The sequence below is a fragment of the Octodon degus genome, unplaced genomic scaffold (genome assembly GCF_000260255.1).
Source record: "Octodon degus isolate 3935 unplaced genomic scaffold, OctDeg1.0 scaffold00222, whole genome shotgun sequence".
Lineage (NCBI taxonomy): Eukaryota > Metazoa > Chordata > Mammalia > Rodentia > Octodontidae > Octodon > Octodon degus.
The window spans coordinates 3188265-3209943 of NW_004524798.1; the positions used below are offsets into that span (position 1 = coordinate 3188265).

The window sequence follows — 21679 nt, forward strand, 5'->3', positions numbered from 1 at the left end:
ACTTTGCAGAAGCTCAGAGAGGAAGATTACAAGTCTCAGACACAAAGGAAGGATCAAAGAGCTAGAGGCTGGTGATTTTTCTTCTGAAACAAGCTGTAGAGAAGGGCAGTACTGAAATGATTCCTTTAGGTGGATAATTCTTAGCACAGGTGTTCTGAAAGACAGAGATGCTCAATTTCTCTCCAGCAAGCTGTGGAGGCTGCTACAGTAGGAGAGTGAAGACTCACAATGAATTCTCAAAGCTTGCAAGCTCTGCGCCAGCCTTGGTCCATTTCACCCTGGACTGAGGGAAGGCGGCAGGGTCCCACAATATTTTGACCCATTTTACTATCAACAAACTACCTACTTCTAATAGAATAAGAGACCACATTGATAGGAATGAAGTCTTTCTGAAGAGCTTATAAAAAAAGAAATGGATTACGATTACTTACAGAACAGCAAGATGAAGCTTGGCTCTAGGTGCTTTAAAAACACAATTTTAATAAATACAGATTCCTTCAATGTGTATTTCTGTCTAAATAGAGACCTTTATTTTGTTCCAAATTTCAAGAGGAATGAGTCATTCTGTTTCTCCTGAGGACCACCAGAAGGGAAGGGCTGCTGCTTGGATCTCAAGCACACGACCCAGGCAGCATCCTTAGGAGCAGCGTCTCCTCTCCTTACCCTCTATCTGCACTGGCGACGGGCCACACTCACTTGCAGAATCTGTCAGCGACACAGATGTTCAGCGCCCCTTGCAGATCAATCTGCAAACCTGGCCATGAGGCTGGGCCCTCTAACTTTTTTTTTATTTTTTATTTTTTAAATGTATTTGGTACAGGGTCTACAGATTCTCACCGTGTAAATCAGACTCAACGTGATTCTCCTGTTTTCAGCCTCCCAAGTGCTGGGATAACAGGCACGCACCACCAAGCCCAGTCTCAATCACCATCTCAGCACGCTCCGGGTGCGGGGCTGGCACAGCGTGCCGGGGACCGAACCCCCACCACTGTACTCTGCCTAAGCAGGTGCTTTAACCCACTGAGCTATCTGCCCAGCCCTAAATTTTATTTTTGAATGAAAAACTTGCTACATGCATTTAGCGAGAGCGTGTGAAGAAGTGTCCTCCTTCGGAGCATGCGCTCTTTGATTCACCAGTTCCACAGCTGGGAAGTGAATCTTGAGGTCAGCCACCACAGCAGAACAATGGGCACCACCATGGACAAAAGTGATCTCAGTGCCTAGGAGCAATTTTTTTTTAAATTATTTGAAGCAACGTTAAATGAGTTATGGCACACCCAGACGGTGGAACTCTACTCTACTGGCAGATTTATATGTACTAATATAGACCCATCTCCAAGACACATTAAATATACAAGGCAAGTTGAAAAACACTAAAGATCACGTGTGACCGTATATATTTATATTTCCATATTCTCATACACAATACGTACACACCCACACACGTGCTGATAAAGAGAAAGGCTTTCTCTGGAACAGTATATAAGAAACTGTTGAGAGTTACACTGGGAATGGGCATGCAGGAACTCAAGCTATATTCCTGAACAGTTCTCACCTGATATCACTGCAATCCTATGTTACTTCTGTAATCATGCATTTTAAGTAATTTTTCTGCCTCCACTCAGGATTCGCACAGAAGGCCAAAGCTCAGAACCGCAGTCTAGAGCAGAGAAGGTGCAGCGGCGGGAAGGCGCTCACCACCGTGTTCACATCATGTCATATGCGCTTTCCGCCAGACGGTGGCACTGCAGAGGCAATCACCCAGCTGGTCAACTCAAGCTGTCGCAACCAAGTCTTCTTTAACTATCAAATCTTTTCGCTGTTCTCGGGACTATTTTATGCTTCAAGCATCCAAAGCGTTTTGTGCTGCTGCTTCTATAACGTGCGGTTTACACACGTGGATGCTATACACAGTCGTTTTTGTCACCCAAATCCATGGGTCACTCACTCAATGCATCCAACTGTAACATTTGGGCGGTGTTTTCCTGAAGAGTTGGCAACGCTTGCTGGGGGCTCCGCTCCCATTCTTGCCTTTTCCTTTACAGTCTTTGCTCTGGTTCACTCATCTCATCTCATTCCGGGGTCAGATCCACAAAACAGGTGGGAATAAACCAGGTGGGACATTTTGTCCTTTCAGATTTGTCCTGATCATTGACCCAAACAGCGATACGGGGCAGCCCAGGGCAAAAGCCACGAACTACCTGCCCTCCCACTAGCATTGATTTTCTGGAAGTGGGTGTGTTGCCGCTGCAACTTTCAAATCACAATTATGCTGCATCTAACCTCCTATCATCTTCCTAAACACAGTATGGCTGAGATATGTGGTCCCCTGGAAGCAGGGCTGCAGGTCCCTCATGTCCTGCCAAGGTGGGGCCAACACGTAGAGCTTTTGTGAACCACTGTAGAACCACATCCATCTGTATTCTTTTTCCTATTACTTTTTGCATGTCTGATCCACATCTCCTAGCACTGTGCTAAGTGTTCCTGTCCTATACATTCCTGGTCCATATTTAATGGAAAGCCACTCCAGGTAACTGAAAAACTCAGTGGTTCGCTTATTAGAACCTTCCCTTATAGTCACATTACTTTTGCTCCTTCTTCCAGCTACAAAACCAGGGCTGTCTCCGGCCTTTCCCTCTTTTCCCCGGTCAGCTGATCCGTCTTATCCTCCTGGTTGGGTCTCACGCGTGCCCTTGTGCCACCTGCCACGCTCCCCTCACAGCCATTATTTCTTTGGAATTCACAAGCTTCTCCAGTTCAAAGGACAACACGTTGGTTCTCTTGAAACGCCAGTGCTTCACTCGGGCCGGGGAGATGGCTCAGAGGAATAAGCACTTCCCTGGCAAGCCCAGGGGCCTGAGTTCAATGGATGGCCCTCTGGAAGCATCTGGTCAAAACAGGAAGACAAGCACTGCACGAGCCCTGGGGCTCTCCACGCTCTTGATTATGCTCTTATGCAGCAGGGCAGTGGCACAGAGGGCCTGCCTCTGGCTTCAGAGTCTGAAATCCATCAATACACGAATGCTTTTCACCAAGGAGAACGCAGAAGGTCCACTCTGTGAGACTTACAAATCACCCTCTTTCGTTCTTGTTTTTCTGATCCAAGAAGTGCACAGAGAGGGCGGCTTCTCCATCTGGAGGGAAGCCACGGAGTCCTGCAGAAGGAAGTGTCACATTCCTTGAGTCCTTACAAAGCAGCCTGACATCTGGTCCGCACTCGGGGAAAGAGACCACGTCCTCACACGCGCGGCTAGGTTTGCATCTCAGCTGCTGAAGCCTCACTCCTACAGCTTGCCTTCCACACAGGAAAGGTACAGAAACTAATACTCACCACCACGGGCTGGCTGCATGCTTTGTGCTGATTTCTACGAGTATCTCTTAAAGGGCTCTTTCCCCATGTATCGACAGAGGGTGCTCGTGAAGAACGCCTCTGTAAAGTAAGAGAAGGGGCACCCAGGGGACACCTCCATCACTCCCCTGCCCCCTGCTGATGGCAAAAAGCATAGCTGATGCCTAACGTCCATGCGTTCACACATGTGTCTCAATAAGGCTTTCTTACCATGCAAGGGGAAATCTACTCATGAAGGACAGACCCTCATGGCTGTGTTGTTTGAGGCCCTGGGGCAGATTACAGTGTGGGGCCTGGGACATCCAATCCTGTTCTCTGTGACAGACTGGACTGCTGTGGGCTCAGCACCATAGCCTAGGGACACGGCATTCCTGATGTCCCTTGCATCCCCCAGGCCACTTCCAGGACGGTCACATCTTCCTGGATTGCTTTTCTCTTCATTTCATTGTGCTTCTCTTCTGAGAGCAGGTCCAGAGGAGCTGTGGTTTTCAGGGGTGCAAGAAAAGGACAGATTTTTCCATGAAGTTCTTTATGATTTAAAAATAAAGCCTGTGTTTTGAAAGCCAGCCTTTCTGTTTCTGTAGATTCCCAGGAGTTCGCGAAGGACACTCCCGGGCCTCCACAGAGATGCCTTCTGATGCCTCGCCTGTTCTCTTGTGCTCCTGCACATGCTAGTTCCCGGCGTGTGTTCACCTCTGTGTGCGCCACAGACACAAGTGTGTGACGATGGTTCTAGAAAGTGGACGCCATTCCTCAGTCAAGGAGCAGCCTGCTGAGGGAGGAGGGAGGTAATGGCCCCAAACACGGCTCTGGGGACAGACGGCGGTGTTCTGTCCCATCCCGCATCTACTGCCTGCTTCTTCCTCCTCTGCTCACTTCCTCGAGGCCTCCATCCTCCCAGCTGTAAGAGGACTGAGCCCCTCCGACACTAAGACCCGCAGCACCTAGAGATTGCTGAGTGTGCAGGATAACAACCTGCAGAGCCCAGCACCCAGACGATAAGCACCCGCAAAGAAGGGCCGACATTACTGCTCTGTTCCTTTACTATATCTCCTCTGATGGAAGTTTTATATTCTGAGAAGAAGTGGTGTCCAGTTGATTTCCTGGGTCAGAATCTTCCAGTCAGCAGAGAAGAAGAAAAGCCCCACTGCCCACTCCAGAGCACAGTGGGCAATGGCCATCACGTGCACAGCTACCAAGCATGGCAGCCAGGCCTTTGGCTTCTCCCAGAACACGCTGTGGAGACACATATCCTTATGTCTCATGTCTGCCCCACACCCTTCTGCTCACGTGCGTTCTTCTCACATCCATCTGCCTTTCTCCAGAACCAAGGAAGGAAGACCAGTCTCCTGAGGTCTTTCTAGGGTTGTTCAATAGGAGCTCTCTCTACATTCCCAAAAGGGGGACATCTGGGAACTCAGGGCCAGCTGACCTCCTATTCTCTGACATACAGGATCACCCAGGAGAATGCCAGGTTCCACTGAACTAGGCTAAAGCCAGGCTTATTTGTTACCACAATTGGATGTCGAATGCTTGGAGGGACTAGGACCTGAGAAAATAGACTTCGAGTTAATTACTGCAGTTTGGTCTTATAAATTAAACACATTTATTTAAAAAATCACTTCTAGAGCTGGTGAGATAAAGTGTGCTGAGCTGGCCACCAAGACCAGGTGCGGTGACCATACCTGTAATCCCAGCGCTGGGGAGGCTGAGACATGAGGATCACAAGTCTGAGCCACACAGAGAGACCCTGTACTAAATACATTAAAAAAAAAAAAAAATCCCCAAGATCCCATACTGATCTTTAATGTTTAGATGCACAGATGAATATAAAGGCAAATATATATTATCTATCTTATGCTGAAGTTTTAATAATTCCAAGAGAAAAGAATAAGGGTGCTTGTTGCTTACTTTTTTTTTTTTTTTTTTTTTTTGCAGAACTGGGGATTGAACTGCGCTTGCCAGGCAAGCACTTATTCCACTGAGCCATCTCCCCCGCCCTGCTTACTTGTTTTTGCTTTGTTTTATTTTTGAGAAAGGATCTTGCTAAATTGCCCAGGCTGGCCTTGAACTCATGATCTTTCTGCCTCCACTTCCTGTATAACTAGGGTTAGAGGCACACACTGCATTTTGTGTTCCACATTTTAACATTCTAAACAGACTTTCTCAAATGCCTCAGTTGCTGGAACAGCCTCGCGCACTGGTCTGCCCCAAGCATTTCGCTACCCCGCCCTGGTAAGAGACATGTTCTTTTCCTGAATGTACTAACACGCATCAGCACAGCCAGCTGCTTAGCAGCAGCATATGTGGAAGCCTCAACAACCCCAACTACTGCCAGGGGCTCACACTGTGTTCCCTGGGGAGAACACAAGGGTGTGGGGGCTCCGAATGGTGCTGTGCAGGGAATACTGAGAGGGTCACATGTCTGGGGGTCAGCCCTTGTATCTCTGGACCTCCTGGCACTGGGGAGCCTCTGCGGCAGGCTGCACCTGCTAACGGCATCATTTCTTCCCTGCCCCATGCTCTTCTTGGAGACGGCTACCTGAAGCTTAGCACAGGTTTAAAAATAAAGTTGTTTTTGGTATTTAAAACCCCCCTTGGGGAAGATTGGAATAGTTAAAAAAGAATCACAAAGATTTAATGTAATAATATAGAATAGTAGCAAGGGCCGTGTCTGTTTCAGTGCCTACAACTGCTGACCGGTGGGGAAAAGTGTCTTTCTGTAAACAAAATTCTACGCCCCAAGAAGCTGTACCTGTCATGCCAACTGGACCGACGTTGTCTTGTTCCTATTAACCAAAGACATGCAATGTGATTTTGAAAAAAATGACAGTCGGTCGGTCCCTGACTTCCGAACATTGAGCTGTGAACCTTCACAGGTGTGTTAAGACTCCCAGGTGTGCAGTGTAGGACTCACTCTGTCAGACTATGAGCAAACTGATCTACTAAGTTCTCCTGGAGTGGAAGGCATTCGTACGTCGGGGGCTTACTCCGCATCCTCTGTGTTCGCCCTCACCCTCACCCGGCAGGAAGCTTCTCCACGTACCCATGAAAATCCCAGCTAGGAACCCGGCGGGTGATTTGTAGGAGCTGAGAACCAGTATGTGGACCTACCTTCCGATCATGACACGCTGACTGAATGGTAGAAACCGGAGTCATGGCCCACCATTCTTTGTACTCGTCTAAATCCTCTTGCCTAAGACAGTTAAATGTAAGAAAAGCAACTCATGAAAGCATCATGAAGAGCCACAGCTGTCACCTGTGAGAAGAGGGACAATTGCCCTCGGCCTTCTCCAAGACTGTGGGCTGAGGGCTGCTCCAAGGAGCTCCTGCACCTCAGAATCTCCGCACAGACCACGTGGGGAAACTACCAGTACAAGGGCTGGCCTAAAACCATTTCTACAAAGAAGGAGTATCTTTGTCATTGCATGCATTCACATGTCATTTACTGAGTACAGACTGGTGGGAAGCAGCTGCTTCGGCCCTAGAGACTCAAGCCTGATCCCCTCCTCTGAGGGCCTGAGCCTTGCTGAAAGAAGTCAGGAACTACTGATGGTTACTGCGAGGGGCAGTGTTGGGTGGGTGTGAAGAGGGTCCTCAACCACCCACTTCTGCTTGATACTAAAGGAGAAATCCTGAAGGGTTAATGCATTCATCCTGGTAAGAGAAACCAAATTCAGGTCCCACAGCCCAAAGGTCTGATTTTCGTATAGTGCAGGTCCAGTCCATTCTGAATAATTGTCCTGCTGATGCTGTGTACACTAAGGAAATGCACAGAGCATCAGTTAATTATAAAATGCAATTGCATTCCATGCCACTTCCTAAGAGGACACAAGGGGTAGAGGTCTTGAGGGCTGGCGAGTGGCAGCTGGCCAGGGCTTACTCATTTACCTTGGCCAATACACCGAGTAGATGATCCACACAGGAGTAACGGCAGATGATGTGCAGTCCTCTATCACAGCTCACGTCTGTCTCAGGGGCAGAGCACATGCTTAGCATGCCTGAGGCCCTGGGTGCTATTCCCAGCAGAAAAAAAGAAGGAAGAAGACCAAGGAGAGGAGGAGAAGGAGGAAGAAGAAGAAGAAAAGGAGGAAAATTTGACTTTGAAAACTTACCATCCATTTTAAGGAGAAGCAGAGGGGGATAACACAGCTCCAAACCTACTTCTGAACTCCAGCTATCTCTCAACACATTCAGAGGACCTCTGAAGGGGCAAGGCGACTTCATCTCTCCAAGAACCTTATCTAACCTCACCTGGAATGACTAATGCGATTGCAACAGTATTCTTCTGTGAAGTAGCACTCTTCCCCCGACCCCACTGAGCTAATGCAACTACCAGCCACGTGAGAACTTGGCATTATTTTTAAAGCTAATTACCAGCAGGATTTTGAGACAACTGGAACGGGTTTCAGCACCTGCCTTCTGCACAGTAAATAAAGGCTTCACTAGCTGACCAGCAGGGGACTGCATCCTGGCTCCTGAGATTCCCAGCATCCTCCAGGACCAGGGTGGCCTCATTGGCCTTTCTCATGAAGCAGCAGGCTGGCCTATGCCTCTGGCCAGGAAAGGAATCCTTGAGTCTTGATTGATTGCTGCTTGGCTGCATGGTACTAGCTGCAAAAGTAACCTTAGAGCAGTTAATCCTAGAGTCTGAATAAGGCTTGGCACTTGGGACCTTTATGGGGTTTCTGGGTTGGGGAAAGAAAGATCTTATTTTCATAAGAGAGTTCTAATTCATTGAGAAAAAAAATCTGTATTAGCCCAATAAATCTTTGTTATTGTTGTCGTTTTTTAAACCATCCCAAATTTCCCCAACGAGGGTTTTAAATTCCAAAACTAACTTTATTTTTAAACCAGAGTTAAGTTTCAGGTAGTCACCTATTAGGAACACAACATAAGAAGGGAAATTACCCAAACAAGCAAATTATACACCCCTTTGTCCCAGTTCCTTTTTTGAAATTAGATATTTGTTTTGTTTTTTGCGCTACTGGGAATTGAACTCAGGACCTTGTGCTTGCCAGGCAAGCACTTATTCTACTGAGCGATCTTCTCAGCCCTAGATACTTGTTTTACTGGGAGCAAAACAGCGAGGGTGGTCCCTGAGAAAAGTGAGATGGGGATAGAAGTGGGGTGAAGAAGCCTGGGTACCACAGAACAGTGAAGTACAAGGGGGAGAAAAGCAATAAAAATAGATGCGTAAGGGAAAACCAAATGAAGAGATTGGCTTGTTTGTTTTCACAGTGTTGGCCATTCCAGAAGGTTCACTGAAGTTCCTGCCTTCAATGGCTGGCTTTGGCCCAGTATTAGAAAAGTCTTAGATCTTCGGAAAGAAAGATTTGGACCCGAAAGTTGTTTTATCTGGGAGAGTAACTAGTTTACCCAAGAGTTCCAGGACTTTGGTTTTGATGTTATTACCTTGGCCTAAGTTTCTCGGTCCCAGGCGATCCTGGCTGTGTTTACAGATTTTGCAAGGGAAAAGGAGGCACCGCCGCTGCCTTTAGTAGGATTGACCCGACACCTACGGACCTTGAAGGTGATGAGGGTGGAGAAGTAAAACGTTTCCTACAGGTCCTATCTCTCGACACTCATAAGAGGGAAACAACACTTCTCTAACTTACTCCCCAAATAGACACCGCCGAGGATGTTCTGCCAAGGCGTGATGCGAAAGTGTGTTCCGAAGTGAAATGTAAGCTTGGCCTGGCGCCCGGCTCTCTGCTGTATTCTGCACAGAGCGCTGCAAGGCTGGCGGACCGAAGAAACACATTTCTCTCCACGTGACTGCGAGAGCCAAGCAGGCCAAGCAGCTTGCTTTGTGTTAATAAAATGTGATCTCTAGACTGTACATATACACCAGCAGCCCTGGGAAAATGTGAGCCAGAGAGAAGGACCCAGAGAAAGGCAGGGCCCTGGGCAGAAAGGGACGGCGGCTGCTGGCCGGCGTTCTAACGTCCAGGCGGGTTACTGAAGGCCTGAGGGCAAGAGCAATGCGCAGAGATGGAAAGTCAAGTCGGGTGCTTGGGTGGGCGCTGCTTGAGAGAGGGAAATAACGCTCGGAATTCTACTGAACATGGAGTGTCCACTCCGTCTCGGAGGGTCCCAGACCAAAGTGCTCGATGGATACTTTCTCCAGGTCTGGAACACTCTTGGGATCCAAGGTGCCTCTCTGCAAAAACGGAGCACACCCTAAACATGCCCCAAGCCAACCCCCAGATTAAACAGTCTATCAGCTGATCTGGCATTCGATGTGGTAAGCGCAGGTATGCCTACTCTGCTCTGCCACCCCACCCCAAGCCTCTGCCAGTTGCAGATAACTCTATGAACCAGGAGGAAGACCACAGGAATCAACCGCAGCAACCTGAACAGTGCCCGTGGAAGGCCAGCAGCCTGAGGAACCTGCTTTTGTAGCCCCTGGCCTCATTGCCTCTGTGGCCTTGGCCTCCACTAACCTCAGCAGGGATCCACTGGGCAGCAGTGCAGGGCTGTGCATCTACAGTTTGGGTGTGAGGACGTTTACCGGCTGAGGAGGAAAAGGGGGACAAGCAGCCCCCACTCCCTGGATGCCTTGCAATTTATTAGATTTCTAAATCTCCAGGGTGCATCTTCAGATGCTCTGTGCCCTGTGGTCAACCTGAACTTTTGGATCTGGCGAATATGTGAATATGGGGCTGGGCTCAAAGGCAGTAGTAGGGGTACAGCAGGAAGACCCGAGGTAATTTTCAGGGCCACTGGGCACCTTCAGGAGAAGGGAGAGGACCTGGTGGAAGAAGCAGCCCGCTGGTCCCTCCCCTCTGGGGCAGTCCATCCTCCAGGCACCGCAGTCTGGCCCAGGACTGGCAAGCGGCCAGGGCCAGCTAAGGAAGGTGCAGCTGAGCTGACAAGCCCTGCCCAGGCCCAGGCCCAGGCCCAGGAGAGCTTTCACCTTGGTTAATCTGAAAACTGGTTGATCAGCCTGGGGGGAATGGTATGCTGAGCTCAGGGGCAGTGACTGAGGAGACAACAGGAAGCAGCAGGAACAGAGGAAGCTGGTGGGATCTCGGTGCCCTCTTCAGTAGCTCACCCCAGGGGCCAACAAGCTCCCTGGCCCGCCCCCTATCACACAGCCACCTGAAGCGCAGGGAGCATAGTAAAAGGCGACTGTTAGTATTCCACCGACACCACTGAAGGGTTTAAAGTTAGGAGGCTGGGCGAGCTTCGAGGCAGCTGACTGCAGGCAGCAGAAAGCACCGCTCTCCCCCTCAAAGGTTCTCTACAGAAAAAGCTATCTGAAGCATCCAAATACCAATGGGAACGCAGATCAACAGCACACACACACAAAAAGTCAGGCACATTCCAAAGCCCAAGAGCAAAGGACCACAGGCAACACGTCCATTTGCATGGGTAACAGAGAGTTGCTCTATAAATGCAGAGGGGACTGGCAAATTCCTCCTACAGAAGGGGGATGGGGCAGCTCTTCTACGCCAAAGTCAAGATCAGAGGATGTGGAGAGCCCAGGGAGAGCTCACCAAGGGTAATCTGCAGCCAGGACCTCCGGCCAGGGTCTAGCAGGACCTGCGGGTCTTTGCTGGAGCATAGGCACCCACCCCCACGCCCCAGGGGCACCCACTCCCACGCCCGTGGGTGGCCATAGCATTACACGTTGGATTTCCAGTTTTCCTTCTACCTTGCAGTTCCTGTCTTGTGACCAGGCACAGGGTCAACAGATTTTCTTTCTATCATTCTCTCTGTTAAGTTAAACAGAGAGTAAAACAGAACGTGCCCGAGGCTTGGAAAAACACCCTCCCAGGACACCGGAAACAACACTGGCCCGAGTCCTTGAACTGCTGCCCGGAGGACAGACTAGTACTGAAGGATCTTCCCAACCTGCCCTGGCAGGATAGCAAATATCTGGCACAAGTATAGCCTCGCCTCAGCTCACAGCAGACATCACCAATTAATCACAGAGCTCTTTGCACAGAGGACAGACCAAGCCTGAGATACTCCGGGTGACATTCCAGGCACCTACTAAGCTACTGAGGCTGCGTGTGTGATGAAACCAGCTGCTCTGTTCAGTGCTCTGAATCTGAATCCATTCCTCTCCCAAGAGCAGACAAAAACCCAGCTGGCCACTGCCCCTCTGGAAAAGTTGCCATCAAAATAGGGGGCTGTGGGCTTTACAGGAGCTATGGTTTTCCTATTTTCTTTTTAATATTTTGTCTGGCTAATAATCTACCGCTAAGAGATCCAACTCTTGGAGCAATGATTTCAGACAGATGACTTAGTTCAGTATGGCTCTGCAATGTTGAGCACCAGAGAAGCCAGTGAGAACTGCTCAGAATTAAGGCCACTTTAGCTTTAATGATGTCGTAGGACATTCCTCCCCCCCCAAAGAAAAACCTGTCAAATATCTTTTGCTTTTCCATATTAATTTTTAAACTCTGTCATTGTTTTTGAGTGACAGAATGACAAGATTCTGTTTTTGGTTGTTGCTATCTTTATTTATTTATTTAGGGAAGGATCTACAGAGTGTTCAGGGTCTCACTACTAGATGGGACTCGTAGTGATCCGCCTGTTTACAGCCTCCCAAGAGCTGGGATTACAGGCGCGCACCACCACACCCAGAGAATGACAGATTCTTAATCTATCAGTTTGGCTTGGGAACAACATGATGACTCCCAAAGACTTCAAAGTTTTGAATGAAAATGTGCTATTAGCCTTGTAGCTCACGGCGGTCTTAGAGTCTGGGCTCACAGAACCAGAAACAGCCCTGAGGCCTTCAGAGATTGGGTGACCTGTCCGAGTCACACACCCTAAGACTCACAAGCCAGGTCTAGATTCAGATTGGCTATGAGGCCGGCGCTCCCTGGCACTAGCCTACCTCTGAAGTTGTTGCTACATCTTCTCGTCTTGCCGTGTAAAACACAATGGAAATAATAATGATGCCAACTTGATTTAGACTTTCATTTTAATTTTTAGTCAACTTTCTATCTGGCTCTTTTGCACAGTATTTATGACATGCCTATAAATTAGAAAATGTCCATTATTTCCATTTTAAAAAGTAAGATGTATAAGGCCGGCAAGATAGCTCAGTGGACTGAAGAAGCCTGCTTAGGCAAGCTTAGGCAAGCACAGGGACCATGACTCGATCCTGGCATGCTGAGCCAGCCACAGAGTTAGGGGATAGCGGCCTGTAATCCCAGCACTGGGGAGGCTGAAAACAGGAGGATCACTATAAATCTGAGCTATGTAGTGAGACCGTGTAACAACCAAATACATTTAAAAAAAATAATAATACAAAAATAAAAAGTACAAAGTATAACCCAAAGAGGTTGATAACTTAGTTATATTTGTAACAAGTAGCACAGTTAGGGCTCTCAATTAGAACCCTTCATGTACCCAAACAAGCATGCAGCTCACCAAGACCCAGCCAGCAATTCACAAACCTATAGGCAAGACTCGAAAGATAGGAACTACACACACATTTTAGAAAATGATCTTTATGTGCCAGATTTTGACTGAATTAAAACCCTCTAAGTTGAAACTCTGAGTAGGCATAGTCACAGGCACCTTTACTGAGTGCATCTGTCATGGAATGTAACCTGGCGACAACCTTGTGAACTAAGCCACCATCTCTGGAGGAGGTGGGGTAATGCGGTTCAAAAAACTTGCTTCAAGTTTCCTGGCTTCCAGGGCACCGATCTCCAAATCAGTTTAGTTTGGTACCTAGCAGGTCCAACCCTGATGTGCCAGTACAATTAGGTCTGTGTTTCTCTGAAAATCTTTATCAGAGCTTGTTATTTTTTGCCTTCACAATGATTGCATCCCGATCTCCATGGTTTCTGGCCACTGAGATATGCCCAAACTTATTTTTAAGCTGACTGTAGTCAGAATGGAGGGGCTGGTAAAGGACGAAACAAAAAAAACAAAAAAAAAAAAAAACCCAGATTGGGTAATGCAACTGCAACACTGAAACCTCTTAGGAGCAGACTGAATTACAGGAGCCTCTATCATTTCTGATATGAGCTAATGCTCTATGATCTTTCACATTAAGTACTTAGAACCATTTCGATTCAAATACCTCATGGGTATGGCCAAGATTTCCTACTACATTTAGCCAATTTAATCTTAGGAGCATTGTACCCAGCCTTTTATAAAAGGGGAGCTCTGAGGTACTGACAGGATATGAGGATATGCTGAGGAAACTTTAGCTAGAACTAGACACCCCTCTGAAGAGGGGGAGATCTTGCCTACTTTGATTCGAATGTATTTTGTAATCCCTTAAAACCACTGTACCTTTCATAGCTTTATGTCACACACCCATAAGGGCAACATACAACACGTCACTTCAAGATCCAGGCTGAGAACCCCACAACTCTAACCAGGCAGAAAAGCAAAGTCGCAATAAATTAATCCCATTTCATTAAATCAATCAACTTCTACTTGTCTTCCTTGTGTAAAAGCTTCGCCATGCATCTCTTCCAAATCAGCTCCTTTTGTTTCCTCAACATCTTTACATTCCTGTTCCACTTGGTCACAAGGGTGCAGTTGTTCAGTCTGGGCTCCCCTGCCACTTTTGATCCAGACCACTTGAGAGCCCCTCAGGATGAGGAGCCAAAGCCAGTGGGTTCTCTCAGGCCTAAAATTCTGCCACCTGCTTTACCCCCCACCCCAAGCCCATATCCCATCAGCGAGGGAACAATCGGTTCTTCCCTTGGTGACCCAGAGATGTCCTGGCAAAGTAAGCAAAAAATAAAACCGAACAGCACAAATCTTACAGCGCATTGGAAAGACTGGAGAGCGAGAAAGGAAAGGTGCATGAGCCCCTTCCACCGCTGCCCACTCAAGTTCCTTGGGGCGCAGTACCAGGGGTCAGTAGGGCATGGAGATGAAATACACCCCAGGAAGCGCTTGGTCAGTGGGTCATGCTCATGGACTGCGGGTAGGGCTGTAAGGCGGGGGAGGGGGTGTCTCCCCACAGGGCCAACACACCGGATGCACACCAGCTCTGCCTCTCTATGATCCCTTCTTCCTACCCTGGCTGTAAACATGGAGCTAGTTCCAGGGCACTGTCGCTACAGCACAAGGTGCTTGCCTACTTAAGTGTTGGTAGGATGGCCACGGAGGCAGGAGAAGACCCAGTAATCACAGAAGGAAGCGGAAGTGCTGATGTATATCTACATACTGAGTGCGGCTCGTCCTTGTGCTTTCCGTCTGCCCTCTCACTTCCTCTCCCAGAAATCCTCTTCCCATGGGAAAGTGTAGAAGGAAATCATCCCCTTACAGTGCAGGAAACAAAGGCAGGGGATTACCCTGCCGGTAAGTGGCAGAGGTCAGATTGAAGCCAAGGATGGAAGTTGAACCACCAGGTTTTGCTGCTTGTCCAGGAGGAAAAGGAGAAACTGAGAAGTTGCTCTGAGAGACTGTTATTTCACTACAAAACTGCAGACGAAAACTACTGTCTTTGTGGGGACTGGCTTCTGACATCCCCTCTGACAGACAAGTGCCCCAACATGCTCTTTTGGGTCCACGTATTTCCATGAAAATTTAACTGAAAAACATGAACATTTCAGGCAAGGTGGGAAAGCATTCGGAGTCAGACTGTAACCAGTTGCTGGGCATGTTAATCTAAATTAAAGAAACAACCGAAGGGCAGAAATTCCTCTGCTATTCACCGATACACACTTACGGTTAAGAACATCAATGTATAACCACGGTCAAAGTCTTCAAAGACGATGTTTTAGTCATGTTGCCTCCCGGGTTATGTTTGCACACTGAGTCTATTTGGTAATATCTTTCCTTATTAAGAACATAACGAATATAAGCTTTAGTCTGCTCAATTCAAGATCAAGTAATCATAGAATCTAAGTCAATATAGTCAATGTTATTGACAGACAAGCTAAAGAGTAAAAAGAATATATATATATAATAAGAATATATTCATATATACATATATATATCAAATACTTCTGGACACCAATTTATGTATTACTAATTCTCATCTTCCACCTTCAAACTTCTAAGGCCTCCAATAACTGAAGACCACTCAGTGATCTAAATATTATTTTAATACTCATTCATGTGTCACTGGCTAGTAGAACTAAATGTCCTTCTGATTCCATGAGGCAAGAAGACACAGTTCTCATGGGCCAGTGTATATAGAATTCCACCACAATGAAGTGAAATCTACGAAATGCTTAGTTCTGCAAATTATTCTTTTCTCGCCCATCTCTTCTACCAAGGCTTTCTTTCTTTCAAATAGTTTTGTATTATCTGTTCTTTCCCCTGTACATCTCCCAGTGGCCAGCAGCCTTTTAAGATTAGTACTGCTCTGGTGGGATTTGATATCCTTCCTATTGTAGATCTCGTTCTCGAAGAACCTCCACGGTCCTTCTTCAGCGAGACTAATCCTATCATAATGAATCTATCCTAAGGCGAATTAAGTTTTCTGAGCCAAGGACAAGGGATGGAGCTCATTTGCCAATGCACTTAAAAGAACCTTTCCGTCCTGCGGTATTGTGATCTCTGTTCTGGGTCATCTGATTACCACGTACCTAGACCATCTCGTTCATCCGGTTTAGGGCACAGTTCCCATTGGCCAGGGCTCAGTAGCATCCTTCCCCCAAGAAGCCTTCACCTTTCCCACTTGCTTCAGTGCAAGAGGCATTCGGTGTGCATGAGGGCACAGCACACTTCACTCTTTCATGAAGAGCAGCGTCCCTCTCACTCCGTCCATGCTTGGGTTCCTCAGCAAAAACCCTGGAGCAGACTGCTACCCAGAGCTAATTAGAAAAGAAAGTACTGCCCTTCCCCACTCAAAGAAGAGTTTCTGCCAAAGCTTTTATTTCTGCCGATCCATTTATGCAGTTCCACTTTCTGAGAGAACATTCTGTCGCAGATGATTTAATGTTGTAGCTCCCTCAAGCATCTTTCTGCAGCATGCACTCATTGTTTTTAGGAATCCAGGGTCTCCCAGGCAAGATTGCAGAGCCAAGGGGGTTAAATTAACCACAAGCTATGCCTCATTAGAAGACCCCCAACTCCAAAGCATTCTTGCAATGATCATTAATAAGAATAAAAATGATCCCAGATTAAACTTCTAAAAACAAAACTTTTAGGAAGCCAGCGCAACAGGGGAGTTGTGTCATTTTTCAGCACAGAAAATGGGCCTGGGTAGGCAGTAAGCAAAGACAGTAAGGAGAGTTGTTAAAGTCCAAAAAGAAGGAAAACAAACATCTTAGAATTTCACATGCAGCCACTGAGCTTGTATTCACCAGATGCCAGCATAACAGAGACATACTGTACAGCTTCTCCCCAGCAGATAATCCTGCCAACGCTCCTGTCACAGTCTACTGTACCTAGCTGGAGGTGAGACTGCACACACTGTCTGCTGCTTTGTATTTCAGCAAACTGGTTTGGGTTATGGCAATTCTTCCAGCTTTCTGCAATGCTGGCTTGGTACCAGGGGAGGACCTGGACAAGCCATTTCACGTATGCTGCTGTGCCACAGAGCTGCCTCTCCCCGTTCCCCGCCCACAAAACTCCTCTAGCAGCACTGCCAGTATCACTCACACTCACACACACACACACACACACACGCGCGCGCGCACACACACATATGCGCTGGTTTTAAAGAAGGGAACCACAAATGCAAGGTCAGGGCTTCAGCATGCGATGACGATCCCTTTGTCTCTCAGGAGTACAATTAATAAGCTGGCCAGAAACTTGGGTAAGTATTTTTAGCTTGACGTGATGACTGCAGGTAATCTCTTACAATCAAGGACTATTTGGATCACCGAGGCAGTAACTCCCCACCCCACATACATAGACATGTGTGCGCACACACGCACACTCACAAAAATTGGTTCAATATACTTGTTTGCAAACGTAGCAGGCCGTGTAAAATAGAGGCATTTAAAAGCCATGAATGTTAATGGGTTGAGTTTATGAAAATCTATGTTTTTTCACTCCTACGAGACCAGCCCAGTTTTTGGACTTCTAAATTCCAAACCACTCAAATCCCTCAAACTATTTTCTTGCCAAAGAGCATTTCTCCCCAATCACCAAAATTATGGGCTTTACAAGTGAAACCTAAACCCTGTGTTTTGGAATTACTTCATTGAGTTCATTAGAACATCGTGTTTTGAAAAGCTGTTTGATGTTCAGGGGAAGAGTATTTATTTTCAAAATAATGAAAATAAGGAAATCCTGGCTTGCCAGAGGAAACTGTTGTCAAGTTTCTAAAAACGTTTCAAATCCAACCTTGAACCTATGTGGCAATGTTCATATGCCGCTTCCCGGCTCCAGAACCTTCCCTGGCTCCCTACTGTCTGCAAGACAAAGTTCAGTTCCTGGTGCTCAACGCTGCCACCTGGACTGGCACCAGCCTCTCCCACGTGCTTCCCTGCCTCCTTCCTAGGCATTTCTGCACCAGCCAAATGGGGCGTGCCCCCTGTGCCCAGCACACCGTGTGGGCCTTCCTGTCTCTGCACCCCGCGGCCCTGCTGCCCACTCCCTGCTCTTGCGCTCCCTCTCAGGCCCAAGGTGAGGTCCATCTCCTGCAGAAAACCACACTCCAGGCACTGCTGCCCTGAGCAATGGCTGCTCCTGAGGAGGCCTGGAAGCTTCTGTAATTTACACAGCTTTATAGTTTAGTTCTGAATATTCTACTCACTTTTTGGGTTTACCTTTCACTCTCGCCTTTTTCACAGATACTGGGGGCCTCCGTGCCCCTGTTCTTCAGCTCTGAGAACATCCGGGTTGGTCCTAACACCTGTCACTGTATCTTCAAGCCCAAACCTCCTATTCAATGGCCATCCCAAGGCCAGCAGCCAAACCCTACCCTTGTCTGTCTTCCCTCCTGGAGCACAGAGCACAAACTGGTGACTGTGTCTGAGACCACCCGTATTGCTCTTCGCCTTCCACAACCTCCTCTCAGTTCTATCCTAGTCCCTGAATCATTTATGAGATTCAAGGAGCAGGACAGAGTTGTGGGAAAGGTTGCCCCACTATGTGCCAGGTGCCATGGTAGAACTTTTTTGCCCGTTAGCCATGGAAAGTTCACATAAATGCAGCAAGGGTGGCACTTTGCAGCTCAGACGTGGAAGGCTCAGCCAGGCCAACCTGGAGGGGAAGAACTATCCCTCTGGAGTGATGCTGACCATACCTGTCTTGCAAGCATGGGTATGAACTAAACACTGTTCCTCTCCCAACACCACAACCTCCCTTTATGGTCTCCTTACTCCTGCAGTCATTACACTGCCTAGAAGAATGCCTTCAATTATAATTCCTAATAGCTACTATGGAAAAGCCAATGGTGCCATGCGTGGATTGTCTTACTATGCGATGTGACATGGGAGAAATCTATGCAAAAATGTTTTTGAAACACATCTTGTGCGACTTCTCTAATCTATGGAGAAATGAGAAATGTTAACAGTTATCTACCGAGGTCTCGTAAAACTCGGAGGCTGAGAGAGATGGAAGCAAGAAGCAGGGAACAAAGCAGAAGCAGTCAGCCAGAAAGAGAAAGGATCAGGGCTCGTCTCAGAGTCTCAGGCCAGCTGCTTTGTGACCTGGGACAGTCAGTGGTCCCAAGGTTGCTTCTCAGAGTGGCTGGCTCTCACTGTGCACCAAGCACTGTGTCCATTCCTTGTACACACTTGCTCACGATTTTAGGAAGAAGCTCTAAGGCTCTCCTAGAGTTCCGAATGAGAAATCAAAGCTCATTCACTGAAACCCTGAGCCTGAGATCATGAACAAGCCCAGAGGAGGCCACGGCCAGCTCCGCCTTCGCGTTTATGGGACCCTGTGCTCTATAAAACCCCGTGGCTTTGCCCTGTAACATCCGGGTCTTAAACACAGGATGCTCTGACAGGCACGGCAAGTGGTAAGCCAGAGGACAGCGAAGTCTAAAGGAAATTTAACTTTATGGCAAAACAATGGCTCCGTGGCTCCATTTCAAGAGGACTGCTGGGAAAATGCCAAATACAATAAACGAGAAATATTAAATGTAACCAATATTCTCAACCACTTCCGTTACAGAATCAAACACAGACCCCTGTACCTCTCTGTCACACCACTCCTAACATATTCCATTCCTCGCCCCCACCTTATTACTTCGCCTATTATCATCTGTCTCCCCACCATTTTCACTGCTAAGCCATAAAAAATGACTCCTGAGTAAGTGTTTGGTGCTGCTCAGAGGAGAGCTTTCTGAGAACCCTAATAAATCACTGCTGTCTTCTCACCCTCTGGCTTTCTGCATTAGGCTGTAATCTCGGCTTTCTCCTCCTAGGGCCCCTGCCTCTCCTCCTCCTCCTCCTCATTCTGCCTGTCTATTGCTGTTTTTCTAGTCTAGTAGGCACAGCACTGAATCGGAAAGACTTTGCCAAGACCCTTGGCAGGCGCCAGCTTCCAGGAATGCTGCCCACCATGGTGGGGCAGAGAAGACAGGGCCGCGAGGCAGAGAGGCAGGAGAGAGGGCTGGGCCTGGGGTCTGGCTTGCAGGCAGCACAGAACAGGTTTCCTGGGCTGATCAGCCACTCTCCAGAGCTCAGCTTTCTCCTGCCAGGGTCAGGATTACGAGTGCTCATGGGCCCTTGCTGTAGTTCTCCTGGGAAGAGAAGCAGAAGGGAGGAAGAAAGGGAAAGGAAAAAAAAAAAAAAAGGCAAGCCAGCACACCACCCGGAGTTGGGCAGGAGCCACAGGGCACTGCCACGTGCCTGGAGCACACAGTCCTGTAGGCAGCCGGCCAGGGTTGCCAGGACTCCCACAGGAGCCGGGGGGCTGGGCACTAGGACAGCAGCTGTTTCCACACTCACGGAACAGGAGCAGCTCTCTCAGAATCAGTGCTGCGGGCTGACACGGGGAGATCGCCCTAACTCAGGGGGAAAGAAAGGTCAGGCTGTGCTCCGTGAGTGTGGGGCTTGGGGTTGGGGTCCTATTTTTGCAGAGGGAAGAGGACTGGATGAGTACATCCCTAACTGGGGGCGTGTGCGTTGGGAGCCTGATACTCTTGTCCCTGCCCACGTATCATTCCCCTCATAGGGGCTCTATGCACCTCGCATGTGCGTGCCAGGTACAGGGACACACTTTGCATGTGTCATCTTGATTTGCTGCTCTAAAATCCCATTGGACAACGACCACAGTCTCCACTCTACAGGTGAGTAAACTGAGGCTTAATGAGGTTGAGAAGCTGTCACATGACGATAGAGAGTCCGTGATGAAAACCCTAGTCACGGGGCCAGGCCTACACTGCCACCCTCCAAGTGGCCTTGATTTCCACGCCTACCCGAAATGCCCCTTGCCACAGGCTAGGGACTGCTGCCCTGTGCACTCCAGCCACGTGATGTGGCAAGGGGACAGGGCAAGCCTGTCCTCTATGGGAACGGGGGACAGGGAAACAGCTCGCCTAGCTCCAGAACAAGGTGGCCTCCCTCCCCCTCCCTCCCTCCTTCTCTTTTTCCCTCCCTCCCTCCTTTCCTCCCTCCCTCTCTCCCTACTTCCCTCCCCTCCTTTGCTGACCCTCCATTCTGATGCATAAGAACCACTTCTGAGGTGCAGGAGGTGCTGTGTGCGGAAGCTGTCACTCCCAGGGCCACACCTGCTGTCTGCTTGCTGGATGAGAGAACATCGGCCCTGCATACCCTTCAGAGGAGCCACATCTCATGATTTTGCCAGTAGAAAGAGACTCTTCTTGCCCCAGGAGGACCTCGCATAACCCCCAAATCACCAGCACGGAGCGCCCTTCTGTCATTACACTGATCCCACTCACTGGCATTCTCCTTCCATTCATGAAGGGCAGCTAGCAGAAAGAGGGCACAGATGCCACCCTGCAAAGTGACAGCGGGCTGTCCCCAACCCCTTGTCTTGTGCTTCCCCCAATACCTGCTCTTCACACACTTAACCACACGTGAAGAGCTGCACTCTACCCTGCACCTGGGCTTGATCAGAGTCTGGTCTCTGTGCTTGGAAAGATGGCCTTCTTAATTCTTAGCTGAATATGGCCCTCACAGTGGTAGGACACCCCGAAGCTATTCAAAGAAAAACCACCAGAGGAAACGGCTTCAAATCTAGCTTTACAAGCACAGAGTTTAAAAATAACTCTGCCTTTGTCTGCTATAGATGACTTTCCCTAAAGGGACAGCTGTCCTTAAACCAATTGCTCAATTCTCAGGGCAAACAGATTCTTATTTTTCCTGGTACCCAGCACATGCCTCCAGGAGGGCACCCCCCCCATGCCACCTCCGACAGCATCTGCAATGCAAACACAGAAACATTCAGAATGACTGTCACCATCCCAGATGAGGGGAAACAGCCAGAATGCTGCACCTCAGACCCCTGGAAGCCTGGGCAGGT

General features: G+C 48.4%; 1 protein-coding gene across 5 annotated transcripts in view; it reads right to left on the bottom strand.

Annotated features, from left to right (window-relative positions):
* The window catches only part of Hlf (HLF, PAR bZIP transcription factor), a 56702-nt gene that overhangs the window by 28786 nt on the left and 6237 nt on the right, over positions 1–21679 (bottom strand). Inside the window, exon 3 of one of the 5 annotated variants that reach the window (XM_023705494.1) lies at positions 19639–19934. The exons of the other annotated variants lie outside the window; for them this stretch is intronic. Within the exon in view, the coding sequence (XP_023561262.1) occupies positions 19657–19934 (278 nt within the window). The 3' untranslated portion in view covers positions 19639–19656. Of the gene's footprint in view, positions 1–19638; positions 19935–21679 lie in introns of those variants that run through there. 5 annotated transcript variants of the gene reach the window in all.